Here is a 23,249-nt window from a genome sequence, read left to right as displayed (position 1 = left end):
CTGTCCATGGTCTCGCGTTTCCCCACTGGAAACAGAGCCAAAATGCCTACAGCTACGCTTTCTGTAAAGACTAAAGAAGATCCTGTGGACACAGCATATAATCCAGCCTCATCTCTGTAATATGCGGAATTAAGAGCACTTATTTTTACCTTCTCCCTCCCTCCATCTCTATCTACCCACTAACATCTATCTGGACTCTTGTACTTCTCCCTTCACTTTATTTTTCACTAACAGTTTCCTGAAGAAATTAACTATTTATTGCTAAAAGGGGGGGTTAGGAGAATAGAAAGATTTAAACCACAAATAACAGCTGTTAATATTTGACTCTCCTAACAGTGTGTCTATATATATGCATACCTTTAAAAAACATTCTGAACAAAATTGGTACTGTTCTATAGAGAGTTTTATATTCTGCTTTTTTCCATTTACAAAGCATCTTCCCAGATTATAAAATTTTATCAAATTGTTTATGTAATATTCTACTACTCGGGTAGAATATTCTACCATTCTCCTATTATTGTATACTTAAGTAATTTTCAGTACTTTTACACTATAAATTCCACTGGGACAACCATACTCATTCACAGACCACTGGCTTCATCTCTCATTGTTTCTAGAAAACAGCCCTAAGTTCCCAAATGGAGGATGCATAAATACTTTCAAGGCTTTCAGTATGTATTGCCAAACTGCTTCCAAAAGGCAAGAACAACAGGGTGTTCATCTGTTCTAAACCAGAGCACCAGATTCGTTCTCACCACTAAGTGTTATCCTTTTGACACAGTTTTTGCCAAATCTGGGGCAAAACATGGTTTTTCCTTGGTGCTGACTACCTTCCTTCTGCGAGTGCCCCGCCTCGGCTGCCCATCCTCTCCACGTGCAGTCAGCCGTGACATCCCCAACACAAACATGTTTATTTTGGCAGTGTTCCTACTTCCCTTGCCAAAACTGGCCTGCCTGTTCTAAATTATGTCCTTAAGTGATACCAAAAAAGAGGAAGTGAGATTGAACACCCCCCTTCCTCCATCCGAGAGTGACTAGGGTGTGCCTGACACCACAACGAGGACAGCCACTGTGGCCACAGCCTCCAGCCTAACCAGTCTGCTGACATGCAAAGCGGGGCTTCCCACCGACCTAATCCTAGAGGAAGCACTGGACTCCGACTCCACAGAGAGGCCAAAGGAGCCCTTGGGGGAAAAAGCTAAGGTTCACCCAGCTCTTTTTCCTTCAAATCCACTCCCCTTCATGAATTAAATATTTATGCTGTAACATCTTTGGGAGGGCAGCAAACCCAAGGTAGAGACACATTTGCAAAACCAAAGAGAGGCACTCAAAAATCCCAGTGTCACTCAAAAACCAGCACTGATAATGTCAGTGAAAACAAGAGGGATTTCTGGCATTAAGGAGGAGAAAGAGACGGTCATCAGATTTTCTCTTCGGGACAGGATCTCCATAAAGCAAGTGCTGCATCACCGTCCTCCACGAAGTCTCCCTCTTGTCACCGGATCCAGACAGAATTACTTCCAGAGCAAACTTACCATTTTTTTGTTGTCCTGTTTATTGATGCTGACCACAGACTCCTTTATTACAATGTGGGTGATTTCAGGGAAGTAAGAAAAATTGTTCCACTCCTCCCGGATTTTGTTTTTTTCCTCATCCTTCTTGTGTTTACTTTCCAGTTTTTTCCGTTTCAGTTTGTTTTTTTCCTTTTCAACAGGAACAACCTGATAAGATGCATAAGGGTGCCAGAGTTAAGTTGGTTTTCTCATTTTCTACTGGTGAAAAAGGTTCATGCTTCTGGAAAACTAAAGCAGGGCTTGCTTACATTCAAAGAGAAGAAAGCCAGCCTGCCTGGACTTACAAAGGAACTGCAGGAGGGGGCACAGGTGGGCTTAGGATTGCAGTTTTGGGGCCAATCAGGAAATCTTGGGATTTTATACCTGGGAGGGACCTTAACGAGCACAGTGACTAAATGCTTCACATAATCTATAACGTACAAGTGAACTCAAAGAGGGAAACAACCGCTCACTAGACAGGCATCTACCATCAGGTCCTCTCACTTCCGGAATGATAACTGTTTCAACACAAGCACAGAACATGTCTTCCCAAATGTGGCTGGACAGAACCTGAGCTTTCTCCTTTTAGAACCTACCACTGATTAGCTTGACTTCCTAACAACATTCAAGTTGAAACTTTAAAAAGGAGATATGAATCCCATGCTTGAATAATCTGCTACTTATTAACTAGTTAGGTCATCAATTTGAGCCTCCATTTCCCTGTCCGTAAAACAGAGCTTACACTTCACAAGGTTCTTTGAGGATTACGTAAGTTCTCATTAAGAGTATACCTATTCTACAGAAAAAAAGTACTCGGTAAGTGTTAGGCATTGTTTTCTTAGTATGAATAAGGAGGAGAAAATAAATCTCACCATTACTTTAGTACTATTGATAACCATAATGAGGATGATGGCAGCTATAATAATTTTTGAACATTTATTACATGCTGGGCTCTGTGCTGCCATTTATTCTCTCAACAGCTCCGCAAGGCAGATCCAGTAAGTATCTCCATTGTACAGATGAATAATATGCAACTGATACAGGGGAGTAACCCCCCAAAGCTGGAGAACAATAAATAGTGGCACCCAGATCTGAACCAGGTCCATTTAGGTCTAAAACCCATGCTTTTAAACCACTCTTCTCCATTGCCTCATCCAGCAAATACTTCAAAAAAGCAGCTTTAAATTGCAAAATCAATTACCCTATTTCATGGAGCCAGAAGCCTAAGTTCAATTCTTGGCACAGTCGCTCATTAGTTATGACCTTGAGCAAGTTTCTTAACTTCTCTATGCTTCTTTACATTCATCTATAAAATAGGGATAATTGGTAGTACACTCCTCAGGGCTTGCTTTTTTTTTTTTTCTTTTTGGCATAAATGAGTAATACATGTAAAATGCTTAGAAAAGTACCTGGTACGTGGGAGGTGCTCAGTAAATGCCTGCTATTACTATTATATGACTACATATTATATAGGCCATTGTTCTGTTTCTCTATGTCCCTACAGAGCTCAGTAAATGCTTACTCCAATCTACTGCTGCATGAACACAATAAAAGACACATGGTCTCTAACCCGAACACACTCAGAGGCTGGGGGTGATGGACATGCAAACAGGTAGTCCCAACCGGATAAACAGAACAGGTCTGTTCTGATACACATTGGTCCCTGCTGATCAGCTACCCACCACCACTTACGTTTGGTTTCTGTCTCCACTGGATTCCAAGATTTCCAGTTACCATCACTTCATAGTAGAGAACATTTCCACTGTCGTTCGGATGAAACCAATTCATCTCATTTTCTGATGAAATCAGTAACATGGAAGTCTCAAATATTTCTGCGCCATAATGTTTTGTCAGTGTTTCCAAGGTGGCTAAGTACTTCACCTTTAGGTCATGAGTAGATACACTGCTGTCACAAATAGTCTTGTTGTTAAATTCCTTCAGGAAATCCTTGAAAACATTATTTATCCGCATCCTGGTGAGAAGGTTCCTTTGTCTGATGGATTTATTCAATGTTTCTGGAATATATCGCTTGTAGCTAAAACAAAGTAGAAAAATAGGTCTTTCTTTCAGGTCCAGGTCAGCAGAGAACAGTCCAGAAACAAACCCAAGTCTACAAATCTTCCTTCCATGTGTTGCCCCATGAGAAAGGAAGACCTACCCCCAGGGGGGTCTTAGATGGGGTAAGCATGAGGAAAGGATAATCACAAGGAGAAAAAGGTGAATAGGGACTGGAAGAGAGGGAAAAACACATGTTCCACAGATTTTACTGAAACGGGAATTCCTGCAAGTATCATCCAGTTTTCTGGGTCACAAAGGCAGGCAGAAAAACTGACATGAATTCATGTGTTCGCTGGCTGCTGTCGCTGTTCCTGCGCTCGCTGGTGCCCATATACACTGTTACTAAGACTCAGCCTCAGTTAGACAGTGGTTTGAAAGGTGTCAAGAGTGATTATACATATTCTGTATATTCTACTTTCAGGTCTGTTTTATACTTTCTCTAGAAGATCACATGCTGCTTTTGTAAGAAAGGGGAAAACACACAAAATCTAAATACAAATGACTTCGGGTCTGCCATATGGAAGTGTCCCAGATGTGGTAGCAGATTGACAAGGAAGCTGAAGGATCAGGTACTTACGCTCCTGCTGATAGGAGAGTATCTATGACTAACAGTCTCAACAAGAAGAGTATGAACACCCATGAAGGAAAGGACAAATGGGGGACCAGACAAGTGGGGAGACTGGTCTGCCTATCACTGCCAGGCCTGAGATGGCATCTGGCACTGGGCAGTCCCTGATGTACAAATGCTCTCTAACAGTGGGAAACAGCAAAGTTTGGAATTTAACCCCACAAACACTGTAACATTTTATTTTATTTATTTTTAAAGATTTTATTTATTTATTTGAGAGAAAGACAATGAGAGAGAGCACAAGAAAGGACAAGATCAGAGGGAGAAGCAGACTCCCTGTGAGCAGGGAGCCCAATGCGGAACTCGATCCCAGTACTAGGGGATCATGACCTGAGGATCATGACAGTTGCTTAACCAACTGAGCCACCCCGGCGCCCAAAACTGTAACATTTTAGATTAAGGTAACAGAGAGGAAGATTAAAGGGGAGGTGTCATTTTTCACCTCAGTCTCATGACAAAGGACAGAGGAGGTGCCCAAAGCAAAAGCCACAGAAAAAAATGAGAAGGCAGAAGCAGAGTACGAATCCAGCCCCAGCTCACTGAGGAACAGCCCCCACTTTGTGCTCACTCCCTGCCAGACTCTGCCCCGGGACAAGAGATACATGGAGGAAACTTCTGAGAAAGCACATGCCGCCTATCACAAACAATACAGCTCTAAATAACTTGCTCTTCGCAATGAGACACTCCTTAGTAAATACAAACACATTTTATAGATGGGTAGAAATTACACAGATTGAACATGTCTTCATAAAGACTTGATCATGAATGACATTTTTAAGTAAATACAGTTTTCTTGTGGTAACATCATTCGCATCAGCCTCATGGCTCTCGGGCGAACTCTAGTTCAGGCTGCCTGTAGAACATACTGAGAAGGATGTTAACATGGTCCTGCACAAATGGAAAAGGGTAGGGATAAAGGCAATGCCCACCATGGGCAGAGGCACACGAGGTAGGCACGTAGCCCACCCATCTGATTGGCATCCCTAGCCCAGAGCATTCACCCAAGTCAGCCAACATTCAGTATCAGGTCACTATTATCATTATAACCGTGCTGCCTTTTATAAATGTTCTAAACCAGATTTGGGCTCTGCAGAGAGAAGCGGTCAGCCAAAAACTAGCAGCAGTTACACGGAGCTGGGTGAGGACATATAAAAATAGCACCGTCCCCACGATCAATTCTTTAGCCAGCAGGAAGATTTACCTGATGTCCTTGGGCAGTTCTGGCAACTGCATCTTCTTCATCATGGCATAGTGGGAGATGGCCAGGACAGCCATTCCCAGACACTCATTCTCAATATCGTGCCCATCTTGCTCGGTCTTGGGGTCTCGAATGGGAGCCAGACATTTGACCAAATCATACTGTCCCTTTGGAGCAGAGATGAGAAGAAATGAACCACCACTGAAGTTTCAATAGTCCACCCCGTCTCTGTTCTTGAAAGGAAGGTTCCCCACACAGGGAGGTGCCTCCCAGAAAAGCAGGACAGCAATGAGACTAACAAGGTCTACAGTTTCTCTGGCACCAAAGCTCCTTCTCAACAGATGGGTATGGAGGGGCTCAGGAAATGTTCTCCCCAGGTTCATTCATTTGTTTAACAAATATTTACTAAGCAGTGTATTAGCTGTTGCTGAATAGCATAAACACGTGAGGCCCCTTCTGAGGGCTTATCTAGAAATGATGGCGGCCAGCAGCACGGACTGGGCTCAGATACCACCTGGGTAAGGGAGGGTGACAGCTGGCTGGGGTTGGCTCTCTGGTCCTGCAAACATATGCTGAGATATCCTAGCCTGGGAACTGGGTGTATGACAGGCAAGGTACCACACCCCGTTCTGAGGTAGACTTAGAGAAAGGGGAAGGAATCCACATTTTACAGTGCATCATTACCACACCTAAGTTTATCAGCACCTGTTGTTTAAGTTCTAGTAGTGAAATGTCTCACCAAAATATGCCCCCCTCCCTGGTGGAGGGACACAACATCCCAAGAGCCAGTGAGGGCTTCAAAAACAAAAAAGAAAACTAAAAATCAGTACCTGCCACTTGACTTGTACAGAGTAATGACGATGATGTCGGTGCTAGCTCCCCTTTCTTGAAACCTAACCTCAGTGCCTGACACTGTGCTAGGTTTCTTTTTATTTACTGTTTCACTTAATCTTCGCAACAGCCCTATGAGGTGGATGTTGACATCATCAGCTCTACCTAACGGCAGAGGAATCTAAGGTACTCAAGGGTTAAATCCCTTCACTCACTCATTTGGTAATTACTGATTACCGAGAACCAATTATGGGCCAGATGTCATTCTAGGTGCCAGGGAGATACAGAGCAGTAAGCCAGACTGCATTCCTGACCTCAGGGAGACTCTGTGCTGAGAAGAAAGAATAAACAGTAATAGAGAGCACGAGGCAGCTACCAGAGACAAAGTCAAGTGGAAAGACAGAGTGCCGTGGGAGCCAGGGATCCAGAAAGCTGTAGGGGACAGTCAAACCTGATGTGACCCCAGCGCTCTGGATCTTCAACACTGCGCTACAGCCACACTCAATCCTTACTAACCCCAAGTGCGTGGAACTCTTTGGCCTTTCTCTAGCTGGAACAGAGGCAGACGTGAAGTCTAGGGGCAGTGTTTGTACAGAAGTAAGAGACTCACTTTCCCTGAAGGGACTTCAGTTCAGTGGTTTCTGGACAGAGGCTTCTCACTGCTGCAGTTCCTCTTCTTTCCAAGACAGGACTGCTTGTTTCTCTCACGTACGAAAAGGACACTGTTCACTTCCATAAACTAAGGGCCAACAACAATTGTCTCTGCCAGCAGTGTGTGAGGAGCAGAACAAAATCTGAAACTATTTTGTTTGGCTGTGATTTTCTGTAAACATCACCATATAACTACCTTAACTAACTCATTCCTGAACCTCTCGAAGGTCAGATTCTAATGCAGTACTTATTCTTGGAAGTATGGCATGCTCTTCCCTTGAATATATAAAACTGGGAGATTGAACAAAAAAAACGATCCATCTGAAAATGGCCAGTTTGTTTTATTTTTTCCACACACTACCTGCCCGGAGCTGTGCATTTCTGTTGTCTCTAAGGCCAATCCTAAGGTATGTATGGAATGGGAATCAAATGCAACCAGAAACTAAAGCTGTACAACAGAATATAACTGGGACACAAAAGTCACATGTGAAAGTGTATCTTAAAGAAATAATACGACACATGTACAAATACACGTGGAGGCTGTCCACAACAAACTGTTACTATAACGATGATAGCATAATAGGGAAAACTTCAGAAAAACCAAAACGTCCACAAAGAGGTGAAGAGTTAAATAAATGAGGCCTCTCCCTCTGGATTACAGCCCCATACTCACTTCCCACCTGCAATCTCCAGAGGCATCTCCAAAAGAGAATGCCTAATTCCCACCCCTTCTCTAACCTGCTGCTCTCCGTCTTCCCAATGTAGGCAAGGACTCCATTCTTTATCAAACACTGCCCCAAATCATCTTTGTTACTTCACATTCTCCCCCTTTCCACAGCCAACCCATCAACAAGTCCTATCGAGTCTATCTCCAGAACTGCAGCTCGACCCATTTTTCTCCAACCCTCCTTCCACCACACGAGGCCAAACCAGCATCTTGCTCTCACACGATCGGCTCGTTGTCAGTCTTCCTAGTCTCTCTCCTCTCCTGCAGCCACGCTCACTCTCCTCTCAACTCCAGCCTGCCTCCCTCAGAGCCTTCCCACATTCTGTTCCTTCCCTATCAGACTCTTCCAATCAGGGAGATTTTGCCCTGCAGGGGATATCTGGCAGTGTCTGGAGATATTTTTGGTTGTCACACCTGGTGGGGGATGACATCTAATGACTGGAGGCCAGGGGTGTGGGTAATTATGCTACAGTGCATAGGGCAGTCCCTCACAGCAACAAAATTATCCAGCCCAAAATGTCAGTAGTGCTGCTGCTGAAAAACTCCAGGCAAGAAATACTCTCCCCTCTCCTTCCTGAGAACTGCAGACTCCTTGTTCTTCCAGATTCAGCACAAGTGCCACCTCCTTAGAGACCTTCTCCGATCTTCAAATTAGATCTTCCCACTCCAACCCCCTCCCCATATTCCCTATCACAAAAGCTTTTTCCTTTGTGGCACTTTTCACAATTCTTATGTATTACTTATGTATCATTTCATTTGCTTATTTGTTTTCTGTTTGTCCAACTTGGTTTCACGTCTCCTGCTTGCAGAGACCATGTGTGCCTTGTTCCACACAGTACTCAAAGTACCGCAGTGAGGAGTACACAGACACCCAGCAGTAAGTATCTGCTGAATGACTGAGTGATTAGGAAGTCATTAAGACAAAGATCTATATTTCTAATTGACATCTGAAATATCATCAAGAGGATGGATAAGAAAGCAGTTAATAAAATGGTATTTTAAAAAACTACACAGTACATAATAAAGACGTATATGGCAAAATCAGGAAGCATATCACCAAAATATTTGTTATCTCAGATAGGGTAATATAATTTAGGTGACTCTAACTTCTCTTTTTTTGTCTAGCTTTGAATCTTCCAACCCTACTATTGCTGTGACTCAGGGCAGCCACCTCCTTCCTCCCCTAACGTTACTACATACTGAGATGTCCCCACCTTCGCCCCACTGAACTACACCCTCCCTCGCTCACGGCATCCCTCTGCAGCTCCACAGGAGGCACCACAGGTGAGAAGGAAAATGATAGGAGATGAGGGGAAAAGAGAGGAATAGGGTAGAGTAAAGCCTCAAAAACCCACAAGTGGGACAACCAGCCCCCAGGCACTGAATTTGCTGCCTTTTTCCACCTCATCTCAGGCTGAGTCCAAGGACAGCAAGGCCTGCCTACAGAGCAAGCCCCACATCCTTGCTCCCAACCAGGTCAGCTGCCCAAGGGAATGTGAACCCTGTGATGCCTGACCCACCGTGGGAACTCCAGGTTCTCCTGGGCCCAAACTTCTTACCTGAGCAAACAGATATTCCAAAGAACTGGCATCAAGGAGAGGGGTTGCATCTGGGACTTTTTTTTTCTCATAGCCATTTTTCTGCTTCTTTGGAGAATGTCGCCATACAGACTGCTCATTATCATTGGTCCCATGCCAGTTGGTGAAATAGAACCTGGAAGGCAGGAAAATAAATGTCAATTTTGGGAAAGGGGACCTCAGAACGCATGGGAGGGGTGTCCTGATTGTACCCACAGTGCTTGGTGCTGGAGGCTAAACTTGCCTGAAAAGCAAGCAGACAGACCGACCTTTCAGCTGTGGAGCACTTCACTGGTTATAAAGTCCTTTTTCTTTTCACTCTTACAAACACTGTGAAGAGCATCCTGCCAGAACCTGTCTATGACTCAGGAAGATAAAGTGACTTGCCACTACATCTTCCTAAATAGGAAAATACAGCTGACTAGAACCAGAAATTGGCCCAGCCACTCCCTTCACCTTTAATAATGCCATCCTGCCTTGAATCCAAGACCAATTTTATGCCCATTTCAACACTTCTGTTCAAACATTTTTTAAGTTTCCTTGTATAATCAAGATGTACAGTTAATATGGCAGTGGCTCCTATTTCCCAGACCGCTGTTATTAAATTGATAGTTTATCTTACAAGTAATAAAGTTAAAGTAGAAGAAATACATGAGCACCACTACAACCATCAGTTTCCAGTGGTGTGAAGTTAATAAGCACTTTATGCCATTTCATCCTTACAGCAACTGCACAAGGTAGATTCTGCTGTTTCTATGTTACAGACGAGGAAAACTGAGGTTCCAAGAAGCTAGGTGACCTGACAACAAGCCTGTTCTTTTTTTTTTTTAAATTTATTTATGTATTTATGTATGTATGTATGTATGTATTTGACAGACAGAGATCACAAGTAGGCAGAGAGGCAGGCAGAGAGAGAGGAAGGGAAGCAGGCTCCCTGCTGAGCAGAGAGCCTGATGTGGGGCTCAATCCCAGAACCCTAGGATCATGACCTGAGCCGAAGGCAGTGGCTTTAACCCATTGAGCCACCCAGGCGCCTCACAAGCCTGTTCTCTTAACTACCGCTTGCCTCTGCCACCTATGAGAGAAACACAGCAAGCTCTGAGATGTGTGAAATTAACTAAGCCAAGCTGCTGCAGCCCATCTCTAGGCTAGAGACTCAGCTGGTACCCAGGTCTTTCTCCCTTGACATGCCCAGGTGCTGACCAAAAACAACTATGGTAGGAAGAAGCAACAAATAAAATTTCCTCCCAAAAAAGCGCTACCACTAAACTCAGACATCTGTCACTGAGCTATATTTGCAAAGCTTACACACACCAGGCCCTGTGCCAGGCTGGGATTCAAAGGGCATAGTCCCTAGTGCTCTGGAGTTCCTTGTCTATGTGTGTATATATGGCAATCAGTCAAATCCAACAATAGCAATGAAGTAACATAAAAGGGGCATGTCTCATAAGTAGGATGACAACATTGTGACTTTCATGGAGCCCACAGTTTTTCCTTCATAAAAAAATATTAAAGTTATATTTCATATCTGTGTTGATATAAAGATTAATATAATCCAGGCTACATTACATTCATTTTTTTCTCTGATTTTAAAAGAAATTAAAGCACTTTTGTGAGTCCTTAACAATATTATGAGCCCTAGGCACTGTGCCTAATAGATAAGTTGTCCCTGGACAGAAGAAAGGCTTTGATGAGGTGTCAAAGGAGGGAAAATCTGCCCTCCACTGCCAGGGGAAGTGGCAGGGAAGGGAGGCAAAGGCTGGGAAGAGAAGTTGGGACCAGTATAAATAAATGCCAGGCTTTAGAGCCGGGATGGTACACAGCTGGCAGAGAAGACTGCAGGGCGAGCTCATGTGAGGCAGGATATCCACAGACAAGCAGATGCCTATGGCAATAGTCTGGATAATGTTGAGCTCTGTGGGGGCAGAGGCCTCAGCTATCGTGCTCAGCACTGAACCCCCCAACATACAACAGACACTTAATACATGATTGTTGGAAGAATAAACGACAAATGAACAGACTAGTTCGAGAAGCCGCAATTAACATGGAAAGGGAAGGGTGGATAAGGAAGTTACTATAAAAGTAAAATTAACATTTTAAAACTTTCCTGGATTCTATATAGCCCATCTTCCCTATAATTTATGAAAGTGACTGAGAATCTGACAGTGGGTTTTGGTGTCTCTCACTCACACACAGAAAGAACCATATATCCATGGGGCCCGTGTGTGGCATGAACCACAGCTGTGGGATTGTCCTCTCACCCTCCTATGCGAGGTGATCAGGCCCTGGTAAAGGCAGAGGCGTGAGGCTATCAGCTGAGGAAGAGGCTGGCATTTATGCTCTCGCCAGACTGAGGAGTCTACTCTTCAAGAGCAGGACAGAGCCCAGGACGAGAGGACTCAACGAGGATCAGTGATCTCAGGTAAGCAGAAAGTAAGAGGTGAACGGGTGCTACCAACTGAGTAAATACAGGAAGCTGAGACTGGGGGAGAAAAAAAAAAAAATCCATGAGAACACAGCCAGCTCCTCTGGCTACCAAGTCAAGTCCAAACCAAAGTTTTTGGCATTCACATAATAAGCAGACATCTGCTAGGAGTTCTAGGGATCTGCTCGGAAGGAGACAGGTGAATGGGTCTAAACAGGACGATGGAGAATAGTAGCGAAGAAAGTCTGAACATTTACCCCGTGCCAGGCACTCCTTATGCAAACATTCAAAGCACAGCTTGCAAAGAAGGCATGCAGACAGGTAAATTCTGTTTGGCAGTGGAAGACGGTGGTGATGAGAAAACAAGAGTTGTGTGCAATATGGAAAGGCACCTGGGAGAAGGGGTAAAAGGATCTCTGGGATGGAGGAGGTTGTTCAAAAGAGAAGCACGGAGGACAGCTTCTCTTTGAACCAGTCCAAGGCACGGTCCTCTTCTGCCATATCCCACTCAGTCTCTATGAGAAAGAGTCCTCAGACCTGGTAAAGACAACAGCCCAACCTACCCTCTTTGGGCAGAACATCATTTTCAATCAATTCTTTGAGGTTGTTGTCTGAGCCCTGTGGGACCAGCTTTGATTTGGAAATCTTTTGGCAAGCTGTTCAGACAAGACTGAGGGAATCAAACTAATGGGCAGCTTTGCTACCTCAGTAATGGCTAAGCAGAGCCTAAAGCAAGGCTGGGTCTCTAGAAATTGCCCATGGCCAAAGGCTGACAGCCTTCTATTTAATAAGATGACGAAACAAAAAACAAAAACCTTTAAATCAGTAACTACCAAAATCAACACCTTCCTAATTCTGTCCTAGTAGGACAAAACCAGAAGGTACCTTGAAAAGAGAAACTTCTATACTTTGTTTTAAATTCAAATGTAATTAACATACAGTGTTATATTAGTTTCAGGTGTACAATATAATGATTCAACAATTCTGTAACATTCCTAGAAGAAAACACAAGCAGTCATCTCTTTGACATCAGCCTCTGAACGTTTTTTCTAGATAGGTCTCCTGAGGCAAGGGAAACAAAAACAAATTGAACTACTGAGATGACACCAAAACAAAAAGCTTTTGCACAGACAAGGAAAACCCTCAACAAAACAAAAACACAACCTAACAAATGGGAGAAGATAACTGCAAATGACATAGCCAATAAGGGACTAATATCCAAAATAAAGAACTTCTACAACTCAAAACCACATAATAAATAATCCAATTAAAAACTGGGCAGAAGACATGAACATTTTTCGAAGACGACATACAGACAGCCAACAGACACATGAAGAGATGCTCTACACTCCTTTTCAAAATTAATTATTGGGGCGCCTGGGTGGCTCAGTGGGTTAAGGCTCTGCCTTCAGCTCAGGTCATGATCTCAGGGTCCTGGGATGTGGTCCCACATCAGGCTCTCTGCTCAGCAGGGAGCCTCTTCCCCTGACTCTGCCAGCCTCTCTGCCTACTTATGATCTCTGTCAAATACATAAATAAAATCTTTAAAAAAATTAATTATCAAGATGTTCATCAAACTTGGGCCACACACAAATTCCCAGTATTAGAACATGCTAATGGAAAAAAAAATAAAGAATGGCATAAATAAATATAGTATAACAGCTGCGTAGATTCCTTTTCAAAATGGCGCGGAAGAACAACACAGGAAGGAAGAGGGAGGGAGAGAGAGATAAAAAGATAGACCTATCAAGGAGATACGCCTTCCTTGCAAGTTTTTGAGAAAACTACATTACAAATGACTGCATATTCTAAGTTTACATACAGATATTATACACAACAAATTCTCCTTAGGTTTCTATAGAATTTTTACTAATGGATAGTGAAAGTACAAGAAAATATTTTTTTTCTTAAAAAGGAATAAAACATAGGCTTATATTAAGATATATTGTTAAAAAAAACTATTAAAAGCATTATCTAAAAACAGAAAATTAAAATTGAGGCACAGAGTATTTCCCAAAATAGAGCTGGAATTCCACTAAAATAGTCACTAACATTTGTTTTGTATTACACCTTCTTTAGTGGTGAGATTATGAGGTTTCAAAGTTTTTGTAGTTTGTTGTAATGCAAATGTTTTAGCTTTGGGTGGGATCTTTTTTCCAAGTTCAAAGAGCCTGTGGTAACAAAGCAATATCCTGTTGAAGCGCAATGTCAGGTACAAAGTCAAGGTGCCAAAAAATGAAGTAGCCCAGCACTTCCTGGCAGCTAACCAAACAAGGAGGAGGCAAAGATAACTAGCTTTTAATGGTGAGTGAGGGACACACACACTCAACAAAGACCAATGTCTCAAGGAGGGCTCTGGGGCTGACAAGAGGATTCACTAGGTGTGTGACTCTGGGTAACTCACTTCTCCATTTGGGACACAGTTCTCCCCTAAACAACTGCAGTTGTTGAATTAGGTAAACTCAGGTCTCATCCAAGTCCCCAATTTTACCATTCTAGATTCTGAGCCAAGTGGAGAGATCTACAAGGAAAGACTAGAACTCAGTGACATGCCCCCTTCCTGGACTGCCAGCTGCAAAGATACATTTTAATGCTGGATCACAGAGCCAACCCCCGAGGCCACAGAAAGCAAGATTACACTTTGAAAAACAAATCCAAATATAGTCAGAAGACTCAGCTGGGTGGAGTGAATGTCTCCCTAAATCTGGGGCGTGAAATCTCACATGCTACACACCTTTTCCCTTAAAGTGAGACCCTGGGTGAGAACAGAAAGGGGAAAAAAAAAAAAAAAAAAAGTCAGCCCTAGGATGATTACCAAAGAAAGGTCTGGTTCAACTGTCTCTGGGAAAAGCACCTAGGCCGGTCTGGAATGTGAACAACTCTAACACCTTCCCAAAGGAAACAGCAGCTAAGATATTGGGGAGAGCTTCCCAGATCCCCCAGGGCTTTTCCGGCGGGTTCCTACATTCCATTAGCACCTGAGGGAATCCACGGATTTCATCATGTCTATGTAAATTAAGATGCTTTTCAAAAACAATTCACCCTTTTTATAAGCTCTTTTGCTACTTAGCTACACATTCACTTGTGCTTAACTAGTATCTAACCTATTTTCAATTCTGGGTATAGCGCAAATGGGCTTATAAACTCACCACCCTACAGTGAAGTACTGACTGTCTATGCCACCCTGGGAGACTACGTGACATCTAAGAAAGTCTAAGATATAGGAGACAAGGCAAATACTTTACTCATCAGAAGAAAAACTTGGGTCCCACCCACTAGATAAAAATCCTCAGGGAGTGGATCATAACATCTACCCCTTGAGAGCAAGACCAACCTAGGATTTCTAGGGAACCCCTTCAAGTGGTGTTTCTCACACTTTTTTGCTGGAACTTTTAAGAAGAAATCATTTATTGTATCATGACCTGGTACATACACCTGCATATCTCAAACAGAAGTTGTGAAAAAACAGTACTCTTAGGATATGTGTGTGCGCCGGTATTACCTATTCTTGCCTGTTCGTTTTTTTGTGGTTTTTTTTTTTTTTTAAGACAAATTCTGGTCACAACTCACTAAATTAAATAAACAGGACTCACTGCTTGAAAAACTCTGCTGTAGGATACTAATTCTATTCAAAATACCCTCTGCATCATAATGATGTCTTTTCTAAAATGTGGCAGGCGGTGGTGATCGAATTCATCTTGAATTGTATCTCAAATACTGAAAAAGTCCTTTCTCAGACCAAGCAAATACAAAACTCACCAATTACAAAATGACTACAAATCTTCCCAGTAAGTGACTCAGGGCTCCGGGCTGACTGTCACACCCCCACAAGAGGCAGCCAGGCGGGCCCCCATACCTCATCCGGTAGTGGAGCCGGAGGGATGTCTTGTCGTCAACAGTGATGGCGCGATTCGGGGCATACCAGAGCTTGCTGTTCTCGTCATACAGGGCAAAGAGGTTGTGACACAGTGGAGAGATACCTGGGCATAGGTAAAGAACATATCAGAAAATTAAAGACAGATACAGTAGGCCATTTGTTCCTGAAGCAGGATGTAAGAAAAGACAAGGAACTCTATCTGAAGAATCTAGGTCACATTTTTATCCTTTCAGGGCAAATATGACTTCCAACCATGTTTAATCAGGCAGTTTTAATCATGATAATTTAGAACCATGGCTCCCCAGGAATATGCACTATAGCTCCTGGCAAACCAGATTAAACCCATTTGAAAATAAAAGTCTAATGGTATTTCTCATCCCGGTGTCTATGACAGTCTTAACAAATCATGCCTAAAAGAAAAAATATGCCAGCCCACATTTCCAGATCCCATCTGATGGGCAGGCACCTTGCTAATCCCAGAAACATTCTTGGAGTTCGGGAAATCCCCAATCTGTCTCGTACAGAAATGTTTTACCAATTCTAAGACACTCCGATTATGCATTAAACATGCAAAGAAGTTCCTGGCAGTAGTACATGAAATCATGAGTTAGAATAAATAACCAAATTGATTTTTGTCAGTGATAAAAATCTATTACTATTAATAATAAATACACTTCTTAAGTACTCTGTATAGTTATCATAAATATTTTTTATTAGTAGCCAACTAATAAGAAGATATATGCTTAACAAAAGTGGTCCTATAGTGAGTGCTCCCTTGCCTCCCCCCACCACCAACTGCCTCCTTTGATACAGGAAGGGTTAAAAAGACAAAGGAGATCCCCAGGCCAGGAAAGCACCTTTCCACTTACTTCTGAGCCCATAATTAAAATTACACAGACTTGTGATCTAAAAGCATGGGGGAAGGGAAGAAGGTGGTGATTGCACATACTCAATTATGACTGATATTTTCATGCATGACCAGGCCTCGAGCTAAGATACAGTCAACTTAACCGAAAAATATATGGAAATACAAGGTAATCGGCACTTCCCAAATCCGACCTCTGAAGCGAGACAGACACTGACAGGGACCCTTGCCGCCCCTGCCAGTCCATTTAGCCACCAACTCTCTCCAGCGCACACACTGCGTGAAGATGCAACAAATGCCTTGGCATCCTGATGCCCCCTCACTGGAAACCCTCAATTCCTTCTGCTCAAGGTATCTGGACTCATCCCTCAGAAGTCCCTTACAACAGAGAAGATGGGGGTAAACTTCAAAGAGCATTTTTCTTTGGGAACAAAAGCAAACGAGTTCTAGATCCAGTATTGTTAAGACTATGTTTTAGGTATACTATAGTTGTTCATTCATGAATTGGCCCTTCTGAACCAGCCTGGAAACCCAGCCTCTCCTCACACGTATGCAGATTTGAATGTGCCCTGACACGTACATACTGAAGCGTAATTTGTAATCAACAATATGTATTCTACCACAGGTCTGACTTTAATACTATTCATACTTCTAAATAGGAAGATCAAAGATAGCTTTTTATACGAAAGTACTGAATAATGGTAACAACAACACTAACTTTTACTGAGAGTTAAGTGTCAGGCATCAGGCTAACACACTGTACACTGATTATCTTTTAATCCTCTTGACACTTGATGAGGTAATTAATGTCTTTGCCATTTTACAGGTGAAGGAACTGTGTGGCCTCCCGAGATTTAGCCTAATTCAAGGCTACTAGGCTAATAAAATGCAGAGTTACGATTCAAACCAAGACAGAGGTAATGAGGAAGTAAAATAATGAGAGCTGAAAGAACAGAAAGAGACCATATCTTTAATGGACAACAGAGAAGAAAACAATACTGCCTCTAAATACCACTTACTATAATAATAAGCAGAGCTGTAAGAACATGTGGCATTCTGTACTCATACACTTTTAAAATTAATAAATGTTTGCAACACTCCCCTGAGTCAGTTATCAAAGAGCCCACTCATTCTCTCCAGACTGGGCTTGGAAGCCGGTGCCCTACACCTACTGGCCCTGAGCCCGGACCTACAGCAGACTCAGTGGCTGCATCTGCCTGCAGACTCAGGCTCTCTCCCGTCTTCTATAGCAGCAAGCCCCTTGCTCTCTCATTAACTGCAGCCCAGCAATTCTGTACAAACACCATGGCTGGGCTAACAGAATAAACACTATAAACCAAACCCCAAGGGAAAGGAGAAAAAAAAACCACCTTAAAAAAATACATTAGAAGCAATAATTTACATCTAGTTGTTTTGCTAATTACAAATCCTTTTAAAGCTGATGTCAAAAGCTGGTTCCTTATATACTTCGCTATCTAGTCAAAACAACTTTAAAAGATTAATGCATTTCCCCCCCCCCCACATAATTTACATAGCTCAGCTGATTTTATCTAATGTCGTGTTTAGTTAGTAAGGGCCTACTACACACTCTTCCCTGTAGCACCAACCTCTCCCCTTTTATTGGAACTCTGGTATTTAAAGCATTTGAGGCAGATATATAGATATAGATATATAAAGAAAAATGGGTTCCTAGACAAGCTGTATCACAAACTAGGTAAGTATTTCTTGAAATGTCTCCACTATCCCAATATAATGGTCCTGAGGGCTAAAGAGGATATATAAATGAAACACGGATAAGACCACTGGCCATCATCGCTAGTCACATCATCATCATAAAATAGTTTTTTTTTTTTTTAGAAATAGCTTTATTAGGATATAATTTATATATTATAAAGCCTACCCATTTTAAGTATAAATTGCAGTGAATTTTAGTATATTTACAGTTATACAACCATCACGACAATCCCAGTAGATCAGATCGTATATTTATGTTTCTATGATTTAACTTTACTAGTCATATACAAGGAGGTAGAAAAAAAGCTATGACTGATTCCAAGTTCAAAGGATAACAAAGAGGGCTTCATTTTGTTATTCAGTTTGGTTTCTCACCTTCCTAGGGCAACAGGCTAACTTAAGTAAGACAAGGTTCATATGGAGGGGAAAAAAAAAAAAAGACCATGTTGTTCACAGCCTCACTGCCCTTTTTACAAGCTGGCATTCTGACCAAGCCACAAAGTGACACTCAACTTCTCACTTCACGTCAGAATCATGGGGGAGGGAGCAGATTAAAGTGGCGAAAGGAAGGATCACGCTTTTCAGAAGAAGTTTTGAACAATCATTCAGATATTGAGAGATGCCATTACTGAGCCTATAACTTTGTACTCCCTGTTTTTATTCATTTAGTGCTGATATGATTCCAGTTTCCTAGAGGAAGGGGAAATAAAAACTGAGCCTCCACAGCTGGCAAGCATCATTCCCTGGTATCCCAAAGTCATGAGTGACAGAGCAAGAACAAGGCATTTTACGATCAAGAAAGTGAAAAGTCAAACTCCCAGAATTAAAATCACTGGCCTACAGTCAAATGCAAGTAAGTGGCAGAGGCAGGGCAGAACCTACACAGCAGAGTTCGGGGGCGGGGGGGGGGGGGGGGGCAGAGACACTGGGATGCACCTGCTGGACAGCGGAAATGTACCCCGGGCAACCTGTACTCACAGCATTCCTGCGCCGCCCTGATGCAGATCTCCTCCGCAGTGTACTCTCCGCTGCCCAGCTGGAGGGGCTCCCTATCAGAAAGATAGAAGAGCACTTCCACTCCTGGCTCAGGGGCCTCCAGATTCACCTCCGTCTTCTTGGAGCTCCTCATTTTAGCACAGAAAGCCATGGCATTGCAGTCCTCTTTTATATTTAGATACTGTAGTGGAAGGAAAAAACAAGACCGTGTGGTCATTCTATGTGCTAAAAGTTCGAGTGGTGCAAGAGAATGTCAGGAAGGTAATGGAAGCAGGCAGAACTACCTCTCAAGCAAGTTAAGTACCTCTCCCTGCACCTTCCCTCTCTGAAAATCAAACGCATCAGAACATATAAGAGGTGAAATGATCCACTCTAATTACACACATAATCCATTATGCATTCTAATTATGATTAGATCATGTTCTCAAAAATAAGAATAATTTTAGACACAGCCTAAATTTGTTTTCTCTATTGGCACACAAGTAGTAGTTGAAAAATGTGGTTCATTCTGGAACCACGGATGTTGATGCTGCAGCTAGCTCTACCAGAATCATTTCACTTCTGAATTGACCCATGCCACAGATCGAATGGTCTTTTAACTTTGTCTATCTCCCACTAACCAGGAAGCTCAGTGAGGGCATGAACCATGTCTTTTCTATCCTCATGCCCCCTGAGTCTAGCCCAGGGCTGGCTCTAAGATGGCACACACAAAGGGACTACCAATTCGGGCTCATGAGCCATACTGAAGTGTCTTGAAAATTAATGAACAGAGCCAGGTCCCTGTCACTCCACGGGCAAGTAGGAGGATGGGCAGCATTTTGTGACAGGAGAATGAGGGCTGGAAGCCTTGCTTTGAAGAGGTCAGAACTTGCTGGTGAGAAACTCTGTAAATAAGTCATTCACCTCTGCTCCCCTCTAAAGGGAGGGTAACAAGGATCGAAGAGCCAGCCTCAGCTACTAGCCTTAGACGAGGCAGAAAGTAGGGGAACAAAGGAAAACCCTATACATTTTTTCTTCCCCTCACTCTGACACCAATCACCTACAAACTAACTTCCCTGACCCCACGTTTCTACTTTCCTTCTGCCTACCAAGCCAACCTTCACTTGGCCTTCAAAGTAACGTCTTCTGTAACACATATCAGATCCTCCAAAGGCTTCCCATTAATCTACAAATGCCATCTCAAACTCCTCACAGAGCCCCTCCATTGCCTGCCAACTAGCTCCCCACCCCACCCCCCAACCTCATCTTCCATTACTCCTAGCCTCTGACTTCACACCTGAAACCAACAAAGCTGCCATTCATCGTTCTTGTCACTCCAGCTCCCTCCCCATCCTGTTTTTCACACCTTCCTGCCTTTGGTCATCCTGGTTTCTCTACAGGAATACCTCCCCACTTCATCCCCTTCATGGCAAGCTGCAATTTTCTTTAGAGCTCAGCTTGGACAATACCTCCTCCAAGAAGCACTTAGGAACCTCCATCCCATCCCCTAAGTTAGATGCCCTCTCCCAAGATCACCTCGCTGCACTAACCACACTGGGTCATGACCATCTTATGCACATGTCTGTCTCTCTCAATCATATATGCTGGGAGTTTCTTAAGGGCAAGGACCATGTCACTCATCTAGTGACATCACAGGTATTCCCAGTACCTAGCACAGAACCTTACATTTAATAGGCGCTTGCAGAATGGCCCAAGGAAGCTCCTCCAAACAAGACAAGTCAAAGAGTACGGACAACAGCCACAGGTCTTTTCACCAAACTCGTGCTTGTTTATTAGCTGCCCTGGTGAGGCGAGATACTTACAGGAGAGACACGAATCGGATATGCCTCAATGCTACAACTGAGAGGCACTCAATTTTACTTGTTTCATCTTGAAAACCAGAATCTTCCAGAACACAGGCTGTAAGACTAGCTCATAACTTACCCTGAGGGTTCAGATGAACTGTCAAGGAAGAAAGTTTTTAAACCCAACACTGAGCTCCCAACTCCACGCCACAATGAAAAATAGACACAGAAAACAAAACAGCTGCAGTCTGCTTTATGTAAGATAAGCCTTTGTCATTGAGATCCTATAGAGGCGTGGCATGGGAAGAACTCAGAGATGGGGTTATACCCTTTCACCCCAAGGAAATGATCAGGTAAGTATACAAATTATATATGTACAAGGTGTGGCACCACTTAAAATAAGAAAAACCACAACTGACAATGTTCAACAGGAGACAAACAAAACGAGAACAATCAACATAAAAGATTACTATACAGCTGTTAAAAAAGGTGAGATAAAGCTACATGAACCCACACAGGAAGACATACAGGACATACAGCAAAGTGAAAAAAGCATAATATGTATAATATGACCCTTTTGGTCATGCACATGGATAATATGGAAAAACATACAATAAACTGTTAAAGTGCTGAATGTCTAGGAAGGATTACAAGGGAAGCTCACCTTTTACTTTGGAATTCCTATACTTCCATATTTGGGATTTTTAAACCAGCACACTCAAATTTGGAAACGAACAAAAATTAAAATACCGATACTTTAAAAGTAAAGGATATAAGGGCGCATAGCCCTGTAAGTCCAAGATCAGTTTCATTATTCTTTCTAAAAGCTATTTTCCTTTTGGCCCTTCTTTAAAAATATGCAAATGTATATACCTGCATTTATTCGGCTGTCCAAAGTCCTCCAAAATGCAGACTGGATTTTCTTCTCTATTTTCCAAAGTCCGTTTAGAGCTGGGCTAAAAACAAGGATAAATAAATAAATCAGCTGCAGAGGTAACTGCATCAGAAAGTAAGAGGACACTTTTATTAAGGAAGCAGCCCAAACCATAAGTGGGCAGGAAAAAGCATTTGGGAGGAAGAAGGAAAAAAAAATTGGTGAGGACACTGAGAGGACAGAGAAGCATCTCAGAAGATGATATTTTCACTGCTTCAAGAAAGGAAGCCAGGGACTTTGCTTCCTGGCATAGAGCGCCCTATCTAGTTTAAATAAGGACCCTGTGCTTTTCCATCAACAACCTCCCTCCTGAGGCTGTGAACAATAGGACACCCAAAGATACACGCTTTTACTTCCCATTTCCATTTCCTTTAGAATTACCCTCCCCCAACCTGGCCTCATTTTAATGGTGAAATATCATACAATACAGTGAAAGGGGGAAGGCCTAGGAATAAATCTAATGAAAAATGCTTTTTGTTCACCTAATATTTTTTGAGCCATTCTTCCTTAAAACTTAGGTAGCAACATAAAGATACCAGCTTGATCCTGTAGAATTAAAGTACCTGATCCCAACATCTTCATCACCAACCACCACCCTCCACCCCCTGCAAAACACGCACACAGAACTATTTTTTTTTTTTTTTTTGACAGAGAGAGATCACAAGTAGGCAGAGAGGTAGGCAGAGAGAGAGAGAGGAGGAAGCAGGCTCCCTGCTGAGCAGAGAGCCCAATGCAGGACTCAATCCCAGAAACCTGAGATCATGACCTGAGCTGAAGACAGAGGCTTAACCCACTGAGCTACCCAGGCGCCCCTACAGAACTCTCCATTAGCAACTCTCCAGATGCCTCTCACAAATTTTTTAACAGTAGAATCAAATAATTTTTGCAACTAAGGAGTAACCACCCTTCGTGGTTTCCGAGTTAAGACAGATTACGGTCTGTTTTCTGTCGTTCATTCAATACATTTCATCAGAACTCTACATTGGGAAGTGCACAATCCCAAGCAGTACATGGCAGAAGTACAAAGGGGGCGGGGAAAAGGAGATGAGTATGGGTAACCTCCAAGGCTGCAGGCCAGTATTCCCACAGGACCTTACGATCAAAGTGGGAGATGGCACAAATGAAAACATAAAAGCAATCTAAAATCAATCCTGTCACAATGTCATCTTCTGGAGGCCAGGAAGAGGATACAAGTATGAATTTTGATATGACAATTTCGACTTAGCTATTTTGACAGGGACAATGTTAACAAGAGTCAAAGAATAAATCCTTATACTCTCAGGTTTTAAAAATTTAATATAATCAATTATTTTAATTATGTGAACAGATACCCTGCCCTGCATCAAAAGAGCAATGTGAAATTAACTACATGCTAATTAACACTTTGCTTCAGCTCAGAATCAGAGTTTCA

The 23,249-nt window shown here is 42.7% G+C and overlaps 1 protein-coding gene across 1 annotated transcript in view; it reads right to left on the bottom strand.

Moving 5' to 3' along the window:
* JAK1 (Janus kinase 1) overlaps nt 1-23,249 on the bottom strand; it is a 124,653-nt gene that overhangs the window by 27,523 nt on the left and 73,881 nt on the right. Inside the window, exons 2-8 of the mRNA XM_047726295.1 lie at nt 21,778-21,860; nt 19,103-19,301; nt 15,505-15,628; nt 9,206-9,359; nt 5,441-5,604; nt 3,246-3,588; nt 1,536-1,721 (exon numbers count right to left, since the gene is read on the bottom strand). Of these exons, the coding sequence (XP_047582251.1) occupies nt 1,536-1,721; nt 3,246-3,588; nt 5,441-5,604; nt 9,206-9,359; nt 15,505-15,628; nt 19,103-19,301; nt 21,778-21,783 (1,176 nt within the window). The 5' untranslated portion in view covers nt 21,784-21,860. The remainder of the gene's footprint in view (nt 1-1,535; nt 1,722-3,245; nt 3,589-5,440; nt 5,605-9,205; nt 9,360-15,504; nt 15,629-19,102; nt 19,302-21,777; nt 21,861-23,249) is intronic.

The sequence above is a fragment of the Lutra lutra genome, chromosome 4 (assembly GCF_902655055.1).
Source record: "Lutra lutra chromosome 4, mLutLut1.2, whole genome shotgun sequence".
NCBI lineage: Eukaryota > Metazoa > Chordata > Mammalia > Carnivora > Mustelidae > Lutra > Lutra lutra.
The sequence above is the reverse complement of the archived record's forward strand: the minus strand, read 5'-3'. Positions and strand labels throughout refer to the sequence as shown.